This window comes from Actinia tenebrosa, unplaced genomic scaffold (assembly GCF_029948245.1).
Source record: "Actinia tenebrosa isolate PJP-AT-01 unplaced genomic scaffold, QUT_ActTen_1.0 PGA_scaffold12__29_contigs__length_12842862, whole genome shotgun sequence".
Lineage (NCBI taxonomy): Eukaryota > Metazoa > Cnidaria > Anthozoa > Actiniaria > Actiniidae > Actinia > Actinia tenebrosa.
Window position 1 is genome coordinate 5,229,971 of NW_028292572.1, and position 16,713 is coordinate 5,246,683.

General features: G+C 38.3%; 2 protein-coding genes and 1 pseudogene across 2 annotated transcripts; 1 reads left to right on the forward strand and 2 right to left on the reverse strand.

Moving 5' to 3' along the window:
- Positions 1 to 259: 259 nt before the first annotated feature.
- Positions 260 to 2,155, reverse strand: LOC116299181 (uncharacterized protein F54H12.2-like). The gene is given in 2 exon segments (XM_031707811.2): positions 260 to 1,597; positions 2,027 to 2,155. Coding segments are annotated over 2 exon segments (1,467 nt in total).
- A 4,012-nt stretch (positions 2,156 to 6,167) lies between these two features.
- Positions 6,168 to 9,038, forward strand: LOC116299186 (BTB and MATH domain-containing protein 38-like). Its single transcript, XM_031707814.2, has 2 exons — positions 6,168 to 6,494; positions 6,760 to 9,038. The coding sequence occupies exons 1-2, from the start codon at positions 6,221 to 6,223 to the stop codon at positions 7,062 to 7,064; spliced, it is 579 nt and encodes a 192-aa protein (XP_031563674.1). The 5' UTR covers positions 6,168 to 6,220; the 3' UTR covers positions 7,065 to 9,038.
- A 3,560-nt stretch (positions 9,039 to 12,598) lies between these two features.
- On the reverse strand, positions 12,599 to 13,492 carry LOC116299182 (uncharacterized; annotated as a pseudogene).
- Between the last annotated feature and the right edge of the window lie 3,221 nt (positions 13,493 to 16,713).

A 16,713-nucleotide genomic window follows, 5' to 3' on the forward strand; every position in this document is an offset into this window, starting at 1 on the left:
ATTCTCTAAAAATGTTTTGAATTCTCTATGGTAAAATGAGGGTTGCTTTCCAAATGAATGGAAGAGAATTCTGAAACAGTTTCATTAGGGAAATACATTGCAACCCAATGACTTCCTATCTCAGTGCTTGGATCTGTGTTCACGATTAGTCCTCATGGATATTTTTCAATGACTTCTGGAAGCGTGAACACTCCACAAAACTTGTCTCTACTTCTCATATCCTGTTCCATAACGTTCATGATTTCCAAGGTATTCATTTCTAAGACGTGAAATCGTACAATACGTTTCTTTAGCGATCGATCTCTTATATGTTATCGAATTCTGCATAGCAAAACAAATTTATAGCTTCAGTCAGTGCCCTATCGAATACGATTTCTAAAGTTAGGTTTCCTTTTTGTCTTAAAGTCAAGAGTTCGGGGGAGTCACATCCATCGGGTGTGAGGTCAACGACAAATAGACCATACCCTTGATAGTAATCTGATCTAGTAATAGAGTTTCCATTATCTAGACGAAATTTTCCCGTTCCCGTAAAAAGAGTTTGATATGCTTCAATGAAGTGGCCCCCGTTTGCTGTTAATTTTAGCTTCATCAGTTTTCCTCCAGCGTGTTCATCGTCGATATAAACACCAATCGAAGACATCCCAAACAGCTTAAACTCAAAAGGATTTTGTTTCAAGTGTCCATTGACTGCAGAAGCTCTTACCAATCCAACAACAAATCGTTTAGGAATTTGACCATCAAGCACGTTATCCTTAGTGATCGACGGGGTAGTACCTGGAATGGTAAAAGCTTTACATTCAGTCCTACGGATAGTATAACAGGCAGGAGATTTCATGAGGGCTGCTTCGTGCGCCATGATGATGTGAGGGGCTATTTCCATTTTGCGAACTTTCAATACGGCCGAGGTTAGGTTAATCACATATTCCTTGCCCGTTGCTCCAGACATAAGGCAAAATTCGGGACTGCTTGGAATGAGTTTTACTTTCATGCCCACAAAACTTAGAAGATATTTACGAATCGTAAAGGCATCGACAAACAGGGGGGCTATCATTTCAAATTCAGTGGATTCTTTGATCAGGTCATTTCTTTTCTTAAAACCCTTGTTTGTTCCTTCAGCTGCGACTCGGGTATCATCAAAAGATCCTGCTGTATCCTCATTCCACATGCTCGTTTGAAGTTGAGATCCTTTCGCCCCTGTGCCAAAGTTAAGTACTGTTTCGAGGTAGGCCTTGTACGATTGAGTATTCGTAGGATTAGAAACTCGTGGCGAACCAAAAAATACATCGATCTGTTTCCACAGACTATGAAGAAAGTTGTTTACTGGTGCAACCCTTTCGTTCGCCTCCAAGGCGGTGCCATCCTTATGTTTTATAGTACCCGCAACATAAAGCTGGGTGTGTGGTAAGCGTATGCAGTCTTCATTTCCTGGTATACTGAATTCTATAGGTGTATTACTGTTCAACGTAGAAAGGGGGCGAAATTCCACATCAACTTTCTTTAAAACGCTGTTTTGTGTAGGACTTATGGTAAACAGATCCAACTCATCAATGGTGCACTCATATGATTTGGGGTGAATAAGCGATATTTCGTCTTCCAACTAGCGACTAGAACCAAATATGTCTTGAAACGTTACACGTTTGCCCATCTTCCTCGAACTGAATGACTGAGTCTTGTCTTCGATCTTATATACAATTTCTGTTTCACTTGTCTTTCTCTCGTAGTCCTACGCTTCTTCTGCTTGTTTAAAGGCGTGGCTTTTCGCTTTTTCTTCTTCCTACCTGAACCGGATTGAGAATTCAGTACGCCCTTCAGTTGGGTGGCGGCATTCCCTCTTAACTCTTTTCCCGTTTCACGAATTCTGTTTTGCAGTGAAGTTTTGAGGTCATTCCCTGCAAGCGTGTTGTTTATGACGCTCACCCCTATTTTCAGTGCAACTTCACCCACCTGTTTGGATGCACTCTTGAGAAAGAGAAATGCACTTCTAAATAAACTACCAAAAAAACCCTAAACCTCCACCAGTTTGTACCTGTCCATAACCTCTCTGAAAAAGCTTTCCACCAAAAAAAGGCGAGGATGGTCCATCACCTCTTTGCTGTGCTTGGTTGAGATAGTAAAGCTTGTAAGCTTCAGGAGATGAGGTATGTCTTTGGTTCATTTTCGTTTTTCTTTCTTAGGCCAAATAAGGTAACTGCTTTACCTTAAAATGTAGGTTGCAAACTACTCTCCCTCGTTCAAATGATATCTTCCTGCCTGCGTCGTCCCTTAAATCGATTTTGATTTTCTCAAATTCTTTTGTCTCTACTGAAATGTACATGGGGTTGTCAAACGATTTGTAGATAATGTCCCCGTGTTTCCCTTCCACAGGGATGACTTTCAGTAACCTGGCTCTCTTATCTCAAAACATCTGATATCCTGCAATAATCACATAGACGTAAATACAATGAAATACAGCATTGAGATCATTCACATACGGTGCTACTACGGACTGGGTAATCATAATCTTTCCGCCTCCAAATCCTAATATTTGTGACAACTGTTTTTCCAAAACTAACTTGTAACCTTCACGTAAGGATACGCGTACTTTTTCTGAGGTGGTGTTACCCGCTAACTCAATGTTGGAGTTTACTTGAACCCTAAACTTGTCGTTGACAACCTGCAGTAGGTCAGATATTGTATCATAATAACCAGCTTCTATGACCATCGTATCCGAAAAATCATTTTTGTCTTTATACTCAATGCGTGTCACAAAAGTGTGTGGCCATCATATGCTATGGAGTCCTACTTCATACTCTCCTCTCTCAGTTGTACAAGTTCTGGAAGATGCACCCTGTAACTCGTTAAGGTATAATCCTCAAAAACATCCAATGAAGCATTCGAGGGGAGTAAGATGTAAAACTGTTGTTCATCCATGTTCAAGATAAAACGATAAATTAAAGGATTTTCTTTGAAAAGCTATTTATACTTTCCTTGTTCTCGATTTGATTTGCTAGTATCCATGAATCGTAGCTCGCTGGATAATCTTTCCAAGACACAAGAATTTCCTTCTTAGCACCCCGCCCTCTCGTTTTTAAGACCTTGTCTATTTTATACACATCGTCATCTTTGATAACCTTAGGAGTTCAAATTCGTAAAACAAACCAATGATCTCATCTCCATTGGCTTCTTTTAACTTATACACAGGCGGTGTGCAATACGTTTAGAAATCGTGAAAATCTCATCGGTGAGATCAGCGGTCATCGGTCAGCGGTCATCCATCATGGCGGATGTAATATCATACAATCTACCCGCTGAATTAGTCACAGCCCCAAATGTTAATGCATTTAAAAGTAGGGTCTGGAAATTAGAACACGAACTTTGGCCCTGACCTACCCGAGCATTTAAACCTCGAAGAGAGAGCATACTTGTAATTTGGTAAATGTAAATGTGTACTGAGGAAGGTAGCCTTTATCGAATGTTCTTCTCGCTTTAGAAATCCTAACCTTATCCCCTACATGGAACGCAAACTTCGTCTTACCATCTATTAAATCACGATCATAAAGCACATGCCATATGTGATCTTCGTTTTCTCAATTGACTAAACGAGGTTTGGTTTTGATGCTAGAGTGATATCGATCGTTATACCCCTCGACAATGTCTTGGGTTCCCATATAGGTCATATAACGATACATCAACGCTTTCAAAGAACGAATCGACCTCTCAGCCAAATTTGCTTTGGTATCCGACTCCGTCGCGAAGAAAATGATACTATTCTCCTTTAGCAAAGCCTTGAAAGGGCGATCCAAAAACTCTTTTCCGTGATCTGTCTGGAATCTTTTAGGTTTCCTTCCCTTTTTCAAAATCTTTTTAAACGCTTTAACTACACTTTCAGCCGACTTGGATTTCATCGGCTCTGCCCACATAAATTTAGAAAGAATATCGATATACACCAAGATTTATCTTATGCCATCATTATTCGAACTTAATTTTTGAATATCTATCAAATCACCTTGCCACTGTTCATCAACTCTTCCCACTATAACACGGTTTCGTCGAAACCTTCGTCTAGCAGGTTTATGAAGGGTATATGCAGGTTGGGCTGCCAACCATTCACGAATTTGGTCAAGCGTTATTTTCCTCTTCTTGTATTCTTTGACAACACGCAATGTAAATGCCGACACGGACGAATAATACGACGACTTTATCGCGCGTGAACGGGCTTACGAGTAATTGAGGAGATTTCGGGAATAATTTTACGGACAGCACTTGACGACGAATTGAAGTTTATTACAATCCAAGAACTTGTCGTAAACTAGAGTTAAATGATACAAAGGGCATAACTTAATTACTAAACTAGAAACCTGCATAACATTCCAATCATACCATTACGGAAATACATGCTTAACAAAGAATGATAAAGAGAATCACAATAAACATAGAAAACTAACATAATATTCTAGCGTAGATGAATTACATTGAGAATAAAATACTATAAATGTAGCATAAACTTATAGGCCCTTAGGCGTAAAGTGATAACATATAATACACACCCATAGGTATAGTGGGCTTCCAATCATGCACTTTAAACTATAACTTATTATGAGAAACAAAGCGTACTTACATAACAGTCCCGCTTGCCGAGGTTAAGATATAGGTTATTGCTCCAACAAAGATAACTAAAAAACTACTCTAAACTCTTTGATCACGAATAGATGTGTTCTCGTCGACTTCATACACTAATACTAACGCTAAGTGGAATTGAGACGTGTTGTAACTAAGTGAAACGTTAAGGATATGACGTAACTAATAATAGATACAAAAATAAAGTGTTCGTGGGCGGGGCTGATAAGCCTTCCTTTACACGCAATAATGCTTCTGGACTTGAAAAACTTCCCCCTCTTTTTGGATCGTAGTACAGACTCGACAGGTATTTGATGATTTTTGGATCGCCCATCAATTGACTGCACAATTACTTTACTTCCACAACAGGCAAAAGTGCACCTTATCTGCCTTAGATGGGCGTGGACCACCCCCCTCCCCTACCTGTTACAAACCGGTATGTAGAAGATGGGCGTGGATCCACCCCCTCCCCTACATATTACAAACTGGTTAGTTATAGTAGTAACAATTATAGCCTTCATACGTTTATTCGGGTAAAATATCCGTGTATATTCTAATACTCGATACCGAATAAAAAAGTCTGTCTGTCTGTCTGTCTGTCTGTCTGTCTGTCTGTCTGTCTGTCTGTCTGTCTGTCTGTCTGTCTGTCTGTCTGTCTGTCTGTCTGTCTGTCTGTCTGTCTGTCTGTCTGTCTGTCTGTCTATGAAATGGGAGCCTTAATAAATTCTCTCCCGCGAGCTTTCAAAACTTTTTTTTACTTTATTTTCAAATTCATATTGTTCTGTAGCATGTGAAAGGGCATCGAACTAATTCATATAACCGCTGATATGTTATGGGACAGAAGTCCAGTCAATATTTTAGAGTAGTTTTATTGTTTGTTAATTAGACGAGCGATATCTTTGCGAATATAAAAAAATCAGTTCACGGGCCCGCGTTAATTATGAAGGCGAGTCTTATTCAAGTTCTTGTCCTATTCTGATTTCCTTGATTTACCTTGCATTTGACTAACTCTTTTGTCTTGTCCAGGCAGGTTAGCTATGTATAATAACCAATATTGATTCTACCTCGTGTAAATAATTGAATATCGTTTCATTTAGTTGTTGTATCTTTCAGTTATGAACGACTTTACTTGTTTTGATGACTTTGACGCCGTGATACGTACATCAACTTTTTTTCAGATATATTTGGCTTTTGCTTTTCTCATAACTACATTGTTGGAAGGTTCAGGTTATTTATAATCAGTTCCCGGAAATATTTTCTATTTAATATCATACATCAATATTTTATAATTCGTGGAACTCGAAGGAATCAGTTTAGACTTAGATCTACATATCTGATTACCTTTGAATTTAAGTCTATTTCTTTTACAAATGTTCAACCTGGTTGAATTAGAGCTCGAATTCGTTAGTTTGCAGTGAAGACTGAGTGATTCTACTTCTTACAAACACTTGGTTTAACATGTGTCTGCGGTTCAGTTCTTATTTCATGCTGTTAACTATCGTGTAAATATGCCAATAACCTGTTTTGTTGATTTCTGTGCCCCGTTCTGTAATTAAAAGTTGATGAAGTTACCAAAAGTTTTCAATTTCGTGATTCTTGTTCCTACTCAACAAGAGCCAAAAAGATGGCACAGTCGATAAGCAATAATGATGAAGGTTATGACTTTTCAACTCCTCAACACTTCAGTGATTTGGTGCTCGTCGTCGAAAACACCAAGTTTCACGTCCATAAATGCGTTCTTTCGTTGTCTTCTCCCGTGTTTGAAAAAATGCTTACATCAGATTTCCTTGAAAAGGACGCCAAGCAAATAGATCTACCAGGCAAGAAAAGAGATGAATTTGGTGCTTTTCTAAGAGTGATTTACGCGGACGTAATTTCCCAAGGAAAGCAAATCAACGGTAGGTATTGGGTAAATAGAAGTGAAAAAACATTATGAATATATGAATGTTATCCGAACAAAAAAGCTGCGTCAAACTTACGAAAACTTAGTACTTTTGATACATTTTATAATTTCGCAATGACTGACTACCAATTTGGAAATTAAAAACGTATTTAAAAGATTATTAGGTACTTTTCGAGGAAAGGAATTCGCCGCCAACTGAAAATCTTTCAAGAATTTAAAAAATCTTCTTTTTAACCGGCTAATATCTAATACATTTGCAGACAAAAACAATGAGTTTCTCCTCCAACTTGCTGAAGAATACCAAGTCAATAAAGTCAAATATCTGTGCCACCGTAAGTTTCTAATATCAAGCGTTGAAGAATCCAATTGTTTTGGGATTTATAAAGTAGCGGAATCCTACAACCTTGAAGATGTCATGGAAAAGTGTGCGGAAGTGGCATCTCGCAAACCGTGCTGGGTTTTAGAAAGTTCTGGCGATTTTTGTGGATTAAAAGCCGAAAATCGGTTAAGAGTTTATGCCAAACGAGCGAGATATTTCGATGAAACTTTAAAAGTTGAAAAGTAGTGAAGACCTGGAGCCAGCATCCTCACTTTGTTCTATTAGAGATTCACGTCGATAAACTGAAAAAATTTTTTTAAAAAACTAGCTAAATAGCCAAGTTGCAAAATAACCCTGATTGTTTCACTTTCAAAAAACACAAAATTCTATTAATCATGATAAAATAACTGCTATGAATGTCGCGTTCTGACTGGTTTGGGGTGCGTGCTTTATGAGAGCACATTGCACGCGCGCGCACTTTCCGTTGCGTCATTCCTACCTATTATTGTAATTTGTATTTTATAAAAGAAATAATAAACTTGCTTGCTGTGCTGTGTGCAGTCATAAAGCACTTGGGGATTGGCAGAACACTGACACTGAACACTGTGTTCTGCCAACCCCCGCGTGCTTTATGACAGCACACAGCACGTGCGCGCGTTTTCTTTTTCTTCAATTTCATCAGTAAAGCCTGGTTTCCATATGATCGGTCACGATCGCCCAATTGCTGAAATTATTAATGCGTGAATCGCTCATAATCGCTATCAATTTCTGACATATGTTTCCATTAAGTCTCTGAAGTTTATGCTCCAGTGAGCTCGACTTGAGTTTGTGGCTCTTTTTGAGCCAACGGATATTATGGTCAGTTGTAATCTATATGAGCCAAGCGTGGTAGCATAGCGTTTCGACAACATGGTGGACAAAGAAAACGTCTTTCTTCAAGGAAGCGCTGTTCTTCTGCTTGCTTTAGCCCAGCGAAGATCAATTTTGAAACAGAAAAGATCTCATCGTTTTTGGGTGAGACATATCTTCAAAAACAGAAAACAACAAGGTCTTTACCACGGCTATTCGATGAGCTTCGACTGTTTGATCGAGAATATCTTTATAGGTGCAATGCTCATAGTTAACAGTTTTTGTATGCATGTCACAGCTATTTTTCAGAGATTAAAACCATTGCTTTGCTAGTAGCATCAAAATATTTGAATTTTTTTTAATATGAAGATGTATTTGTATGTGCACTGATTTATAAACTATGAACATGGACTATTGTAGTATCGTTATAGAGTATACTGTTATTATAGATTACTAGGTTACCTTTGGTTAGAGCCCGCGAGTGGCCAGCGGTTAATTGTGTTTGTTGCTGGTCGCCATGTTTTGTTGAGTAGAAGGTTTTTCCGAATAAAGCCTTACAAATGGCCTTCATTTTTCTTTAAATTGCTTCACAATTCATTACAGTATGTTCTATTTCTGATATTCTTTTTGAGTTCAATTCTTAAATAAAATACAGTGGAACCCCGTTAATAAGGACATCGTTGGGACGGACAAAACTGTCCTTTTTAACGGGGTGTCCCTATTAACCGAGGTGTCAGAAAAACAACTGAAAACACATTTTTAACCATTTATTTTTACTGTACTGTAAAGCTTGAACTACAATGTTCAATATAACAGCCTAAACTGGAACAAAAAGTGCATGACCGTACAAGAACTACATTCGCATTTACTGAACTGTATTGTACAATTTCATTTTGAGTTGAGTTCTGGAAAATGACAGTGCAATGGTATTGCGAACTTTGTCTACTTCATTATGCTGTCAGTAATAGGAAACTATACTGCAATGATCAGTGTGTGGTCCGTTGATACGCAAAAACTGACAATTTTTTCCGTGTTAAGCTCATTATATCAATAAACAAATAAGTAAAGACGTCTTCAAATTTGAAGTGTCCTTAATGCGGAGTTGATTTTGTATGGAAACTGTCATTCAGGTCCTAGAAGTGTGTCCTTTGTACTTATTAACGGGTGTCCTTATAAAGCGGGTTAATTTAACAGAAAATGTATGGAGCTTTCTTTGGGACTTTGAAACCTGTCCTTAATAGAGAGGTGTCCTTATTAAGCGGGTGTCCTTAGAGCGGGGTTCCACTGTAATAATAAAATAATAATAACATAGAATGTATGTTTAACAATAACAATAAAGATCTATTAAAGTAAGATAACTTAAAGCTGAAAGTATGTGTTGTCATTCTGTAGAACAACATTAGAACTGGATTGTCCATTATAACTGTTATTACGGTGGCCGAGTGGGTTACGGTGGGTTACCTTTGTTTATTAAAAGGAACGCCTGGGAGCTTTCAATCTGAGTTTGGCTTTTTGTTCTTTTGCTTTTGGTCGTTTGACAAATCGCCTGAAAACAAAATATCGGAGGCAAAGCGGAGAAATGTCAAAAGCGAAAGTCTTTCATGACAAAATGCTGGACGACAAAGAGTAGTATATTATGTTGCGCACGGGCCGGATTTTGGGTGGGCTAGTGGTGGGCTAGCGCTGGGCTAGCGGTGGGCTAGTGGTGGGCACATTAATTATTCATCAAATTTTAGCATAAAACGACGGGTAGGTATTGTTTCGGGTTACCATGACGACCAATTGACGTCATAAGACTATTGTTGACCGGTATGAACAAGTCTTTGTTTCGGGAATGGTGGGCCAGTGATGGGCACCTCCATTGTTTATTAATTCGTTACCATAAAATGACGAGCAGACTATTGTTTATTAAATCGTTACCATAAAATGACGAACAGACTATTGTTTATTAAATCGTTACCATAAAACGACGGGGAGACTATTGTCAGACAAGTTTGTGCAAGTCTTTTGTTTAGCAATCCAAATTATAGAGCGCAGGGATTTTGAATTTTTAACTCCAAAACTCAACCAACCAAGCAAGCAAGCAAGACCTAAAAACAATTTACTTTTGAGAAACGCAATGGCTACGTTATTCCAGTTAGGCTCTCGAGGATATCACGCTACCGTCAATGAATTCAAAGGACTAATGAAAATTTGATGACTATTGTATCCAACACAATGCACTTAATGACTCATAAACGATAAACAATAAGACCTACTTAGTTCTTCCTAATTATGCAAAAATCAGCTGAAAATGATTAGTTCTGCCGTTTATCTTGTTCTATATTATATAAACAGCGTTCATTCTATTTCATACTGGACCGTAGTACAATGACTCTAAAATTCCCTAGCATTCAAGCTTATTAATGCTGTCATATCTCTTTTCCTTCAATCATTTTTGTCACGTGATAAATAAGACACGGCATCAAAACAATTTTATGAATGCACAAATCTACAAGAAGCCAATATCCAATTTACTTATTGAAAAACACAGGAAGTCCATGAGCAATTCTTATTCCCACAGGCAGCCCATCCGATTTAGCTATTGAAAAACACAGGAAGCCCATGGCCAATTCATATTTCCACAGGCAGCCCACCCGATTTAGTTATTGAAAACCCAGGAAGCCCATGACCAATTCTCTTTTCCACGGCCAAGACCATTTGAAATACCAAAATTAATAACTGATTTTATAATAATCTTATATCTGCTTATTTTTTCTATGATTGAGGGTCGATGAGAGGTCGATGCGAGGTCTATGAGAGGTCGATGTAAGATTACCTCCTCTCCTCCTGCTATCAGGCTATCGATAGCTTAGCTATCAGGCTATCGATAGCCTAGCTATCAGGCTATCGATAGCCTAGCTATCAGGCTATCAATAGCTTAGCTATCAGGCTATCGATAGCCTAGCTATCAGGCTATCGATAGCCTAGCTATCAGGCTATCAATAGCTATTACCTCCTCCTCTCCTCCTCCTTCTCTCCTCCTCCTCTCCTCCTTCTCCTCCTCTCCTCCTTCTCCTCCTCTCCTCCTCCTCTCCTCCTCCTCCTCCTCTCCTCCTGCTCCTCCTTCTCTCTTCCTCCTCCTCCTCTATATGAAATGATAAACTAGAATTATTAGCTGTCAAAGTATCCGGCTATCGATATTTTAGCCACCCGGCTACATGCTATAAAATTTCATTCAATCATAGTTCTAGTTTATCATTTCATATAGAGGAGGAGGAGGAAGAGAGAAGGAGGAGCAGGAGGAGAGGAGGAGGAGGAGGAGGAGGAGGAGGAGAGGAGAAGAAGGAGGAGAGGAGGAGGAGGAGGAGAGGAGGAGGAGGAGAGGAGGAGGAGGAGGGGAGGAGGAGGAGGAGAGGAGAGGAGGAGAGGAGGAGAGGAGGAGAGGAGGAGGTAATAGCTATTGATAGCCTGATAGCTAAGCTATCGATAGCCTGATAGCTAGGCTATCGATAGCCTGATAGCTAGGCTATCGATAGCCTGATAGCTAGGCTATCGATAGCCTGATAGCTAAGCTATCGATAGCCTGATAGATAGGCTATCGATAGCCTGATAGCTAGGCTATCGATAGCCTGATAGCTAGGCTATCGATAGCCTGATAGCTAAGCTAACGATAGCCTGATAGCAGGAGGAGAGGAGGTAATCTTACATCGACCTCTCATAGACCTCGCATCGACCTCTCATCGACCCTCAATCATAGAAAAAATAAGCAGATATAAGATTATTATAAAATCAGTTATTAATTTTGGTATTTCAAATGGTCTTGGCCGTGGAAAAGAGAATTGGTCATGGGCTTCCTGGGTTTTCAATAACTAAATCGGGTGGGCTGCCTGTGGAAATATGAATTGGCCATGGGCTTCCTGTGTTTTTCAATAGCTAAATCGGATGGGCTGCCTGTGGGAATAAGAATTGCTCATGGACTTCCTGTGTTTTTCAATAAGTAAATTGGATATTGGCTTCTTGTAGATTTGTGCATTCATAAAATTGTTTTGATGCCGTGTCTTATTTATCACGTGACAAAAATGATTGAAGGAAAAGAGATATGACAGCATTAATAAGCTTGAATGCTAGGGAATTTTAGAGTCATTGTACTACGGTCCAGTATGAAATAGAATGAACGCTGTTTATATAATATAGAACAAGATAAACGGCAGAACTAATCATTTTCAGCTGATTTTTGCATAATTAGGAAGAACTAAGTAGGTCTTATTGTTTATCGTTTATGAGTCATTAAGTGCATTGTGTTGGATACAATAGTCATCAAATTTTCATTAGTCCTTTGAATTCATTGACGGTAGCGTGATATCCTCGAGAGCCTAACTGGAATAACGTAGCCATTGCGTTTCTCAAAAGTAAATTGTTTTTAGGTCTTGCTTGCTTGCTTGGTTGGTTGAGTTTTGGAGTTAAAAATTCAAAATCCCTGCGCTCTATAATTTGGATTGCTAAACAAAAGACTTGCACAAACTTGTCTGACAATAGTCTCCCCGTCGTTTTATGGTAACGATTTAATAAACAATAGTCTGTTCGTCATTTTATGGTAACGATTTAATAAACAATAGTCTGCTCGTCATTTTATGGTAACGAATTAATAAACAATGGAGGTGCCCATCACTGGCCCACCATTCCCGAAACAAAGACTTGTTCATACCGGTCAACAATAGTCTTATGACGTCAATTGGTCGTCATGGTAACCCGAAACAATACCTACCCGTCGTTTTATGCTAAAATTTGATGAATAATTAATGTGCCCACCACTAGCCCACCGCTAGCCCAGCGCTAGCCCACCACTAGCCCACCCAAAATCCGGCCCGTGCGCAACATAACATACTACTACAAAGTCGCTTGAGACGAAATGTCAAAATGTCTTGTGCAAAATAACAAGAGGAAATTGATCAAAAAGACAAACTCACTTTGTAATATGGTACTAAATCCCTTTGACTTTTGAACTTTTGACATTTTTGACTTTGACTTTTTTTATGTCCGCTCTCGGCCACCGTACTGTTATAGTCCATCTGCTGCAACGGTGTACAAGCACGCGGGAACTCTGCTTGCAAAACCATCTGTTCGATTTGTACTCTTATCGTTGCCTTGCTTTGTGGAGGGAGTTTTCGAAGCCGTGGGGCCAGGCTTCGACAGAACAATCCATCAGAATCCTTTTCCTTTTTGTCCATTTTTGACATGTTCTGTAAGTAATTCTGCTGTTTTTAAGATTGCTCGATCTAAGTTGTCGTTTGACAGTTTTTTGTTTGCATTCGCCCATGGTTTGGTCTTCTTTGGTGCTCTGCCGGCAAGAGGAGTTAGCTGTTGAGCAGTTTCAGAAGTTTCGAGTTGTGTGTTCTCTTCATCCTCAGAATGTTGTTCAGACGAATCTTCAAAATGTTCCTCTCCTATTGAAGTTTCTTCAAGTTCATTCCCTTCGTATACATCTTGCGAAGCTTGTTCAAGTTGCGAATCTGGTGTCTTCGGTGTTTGTATGTTTGTAGTTGTTGTGCGATGTGCGATGTGACTTTGCAGCCAATTGAGATTGGCAAATTTCACACGAGGAACGGCATCTCTTCCAGATCCAGATGGAATAGTTTTATTTTTTTTTTAGCCATCTTCCATAGGCAGTTCTGATGTTCTTGAACTTCGTTTCGACGCTTGAAGAAATGAGCCCCAACTTGGTTGCAACTGCCATCCAAGCGTTTCTTGTATTTGTCTTTGTATTCTTTGCTGTTCCTGTTATACAGATATTAATATTTTCGGATTTCTTCTATTAAGGTTGCACTATCATGACTTTCAGTCATGCTGTGTAGAAATAACTTGAGCTCAAGATCAATGTAGAATTTACAGTCTTCACGCAAGGCCAATGTTTTGTTTTGTTTAGTACGTCGCTATGACTACCACTACTGACAGATGCGTTATGTGATACATTTCGATCGCTCGATCGCTGAAATGTGTTTCCATATAATCGCTGACGATCGCTGGCATCATTTTCAGCGATCCGGCGATCGTGAACGATCATATGGAAACCAGGCTTAAGCAATGCATTCAATTGAGAGTTAAAAGATAAGTTGAAAAGCTATTGAAAGAATATACTGATGATAAACCTTTGATTTGAAGGGACTAGAATTATTTGAATTACACTTGCATCGGCAGATAAACCTACATTTACTTTGTACTCCATTACCACCACCAGAATTCCTTATACCCGTTCGTTATCACCAACCGTCTTGCTCTGCAAATGCCTTACTGAAGCATACGATAATGGAAGGGCAGTGGTGAACACATGAATTGATGTTTTTAAAAGCTCTACTGAATGAATCAATAAAAAAGGAATAGTTGCAAGTTGAAATCGCTGTGTATTACTGTGGAATTATCACTTGCAATTCGTATTTTAACTGTTGCAAACGGTCAAACTGATCGCAATAGCTATGGAGTAATATTTGATTGACAGCATCGAAAACTCAAATTCCAACGGAACATCTCTCCCACCTTCCACGAATCGCCATTTGGCGTATGAAATGCGAGTTTTAATAAATTCTCTCCTGCGAGCTTTCAAAACTTTTTTTTACTTTATTTTCAAATTTATATTGTTCTGTAGCATGTGAAAGTGCATCAAACTAATTAATATAACCGCTGATATGTTATGCGGAGATAGAAATATTAGAAATACTGTTGCACGGGCCTGCGTTAATTATGAAGGCAAGTCTTATCCTGACGGCGATACGTTAGTCTTGTGATTCAAGTGCGTGTCCTATTTTGATTTCCTTGATTTACCTTGTATTTGAACATCTCTGTTGTCATGATCCGGCAGCTTAGCTGTTTATAAAAATCAGTATTGATTCTAACTCGAGTAAATAGTTGCATTTTTTTCATTTAGTTGTTGCATCTCAGATATGAACGACTTTACTTGTCTTGATGACTTTGATGCCATGCTACGTACATCAACGTTTTTTTCTTGTTTCATATATTTTTTACGTTTGTTTTGCTCATAATTAAATTTCGAGTTATAATCAGTTCCCGGAAATATTTGCAATTTAATACTGAATAGATTTATATTTTTAATAGATTAATATTTAGGTCTATTTCTTTTACAAATTTTCAACCTGGTTGAATTGGAGCTCGAATTCGTTAGTTTGCAGTGAAGACTGAGTGATTCTACTTCTTACAAACACTTGGTTTAACATGTGTCTGCGGTTCAGTTCTTATTTCATGCTGTTAACTATCGTGTAAATATGCCAATAACCTGTTTTGTTGATTTCTGTGCCCCGTTCTGTAATTAAAAGTTGATGAAGTTACCAAAAGTTTTCAATTTCGTGATTCCTGTTCCTACTTAACAAGCTTGTAAAGAAAAATAATGAGAAAAATTGAAATAAAGAAACATGAATGTTCTCCAAAAAACAAGTTGCGTCATACGAAAATTTCAATACTTTTGGTACATTTTGTAATTTCGCAATGACTGATTGCCAATTTGGGAATCGGAAACGTGTTTAAAGTGCCTATAACCTTTATAGGGTTATGATCAATTTTGATTTTCTGTGTGCTGGAGATGAATAAACAAAAAAAAATATTTTCGATTGACTAAATATTCTCGGAGATATAACGCCCTAAATTACGCAGTTTTGCCACGCCCCATCGATTTGGACGGAATAAAGGGAAACTGGGACCGAGCAGAGTCTCGCTGAGTGGTGACGTCACAACAAGAACGAATGTTTTGATAAGCAAAGATTCTTACTAGTTCTTCGGTCAGAATATGAGAAAATGCCGACTAGATGTGTTGTTGCTGGGTGCTCAAACACCCCAGATTTTAGGAAAGGAATATACTTGCATAAGATCCCATTTCATAACGACAATCGCCCAGCAGCAAAGATGGATTATAGAATAGAATAGAATAATGTATTTAATGTCAAATAACACAGGGAGTGGTCGCCCAATCTCCCGAGCCAGAGGCTCATGTTAAAGGTGCTTGACAAGAACAACAACAAAAATGTATACAATAAGAATTAAAAATCTACACAAAATGAATAATAAGAACTAAATTAAATTTATAATAATCTATATATATGTATGTATTTATATTTATAGAAAAACTATTTTAAAACCCAAATCCTAGAAAATTCATAAAATCTAGATAATCTAAGTATAAAAGGGAGAAAAAAATTTTAAAGACATTTGTGGCATTGGCATCCAGCTAGGTTAGATTTATTGATATACTTTCGAAAAATAGCAACTGATTTAGCCGACTTAGTTGCAACGGGTAGCTGATTCCAAATACGAGACATAATGTGGGAAAAGGAGTTATGTAAATATTGACTATTATAAGAGTACTGTACAACGTTATGACTGCTACCCCTAAGGTTATATGGAATTTCGCGCGGCTTGAAAAAAATTAGAAATATATGCTGGCCCATTTTGTTTTACGCATTTAAAAAATGTAACTAATGCTTGCTCTAGTCGCCTTTGTTCTAATGTGCGCATGGAGGCAAGTTTGAGTACTGCCAATAGGCAAAGCTATTGTGTATCACACAATAGGAACAATCAAACAGCTGAACTCAACAATTGATCAACGAATCCAATGAATTTACGTCAAACAGACTAATGAAAATAATTGTTGTTGTTTTTTGTTGTTTTTTTTTTTTTTTTTTTTTTTTGAAACAATCTACGTCTGTCGATCTATGACTCAAGAAGGTTTGGGAAAGGTCGACCCTATGGTGGTGGAACAAATACTTGAGGGTAAATGTGAGTACAGTGAAGGGAATCGAGATACTTTGGGCTTTGTAAAAGCCTATCAGTATCTTCACGAACTGAGTTGTTATGAGACATGAGGCAATATTATTGGGTTCTATCTTGGGTTTATTCCTTGTAATTCTTAACAACAGAACTCTCGCATCTATTCGCACGTGTTCTCTTGTATGCCTCTAATGCGCATGCTCAACGCTCCTGAATATGCATATCATTACATCCCTCTTTCTCTTATAATAATGAACAGTAACAGTAACTTAAAATGTTCCACGAATGCTGCTTC

Excerpts from the sequence above, each read along its gene's own strand:
- LOC116299186 (XM_031707814.2), top strand. The coding sequence starts at position 6,221 with ATGGCACAGTCGATAAGCAATAATGATGAAGGTTATGACTTTTCAACT. Across the intron at positions 6,495-6,759 it reads CCAAGGAAAGCAAATCAACG|ACAAAAACAATGAGTTTCTC; the intron begins GTAGGTATTGGG and ends ATACATTTGCAG.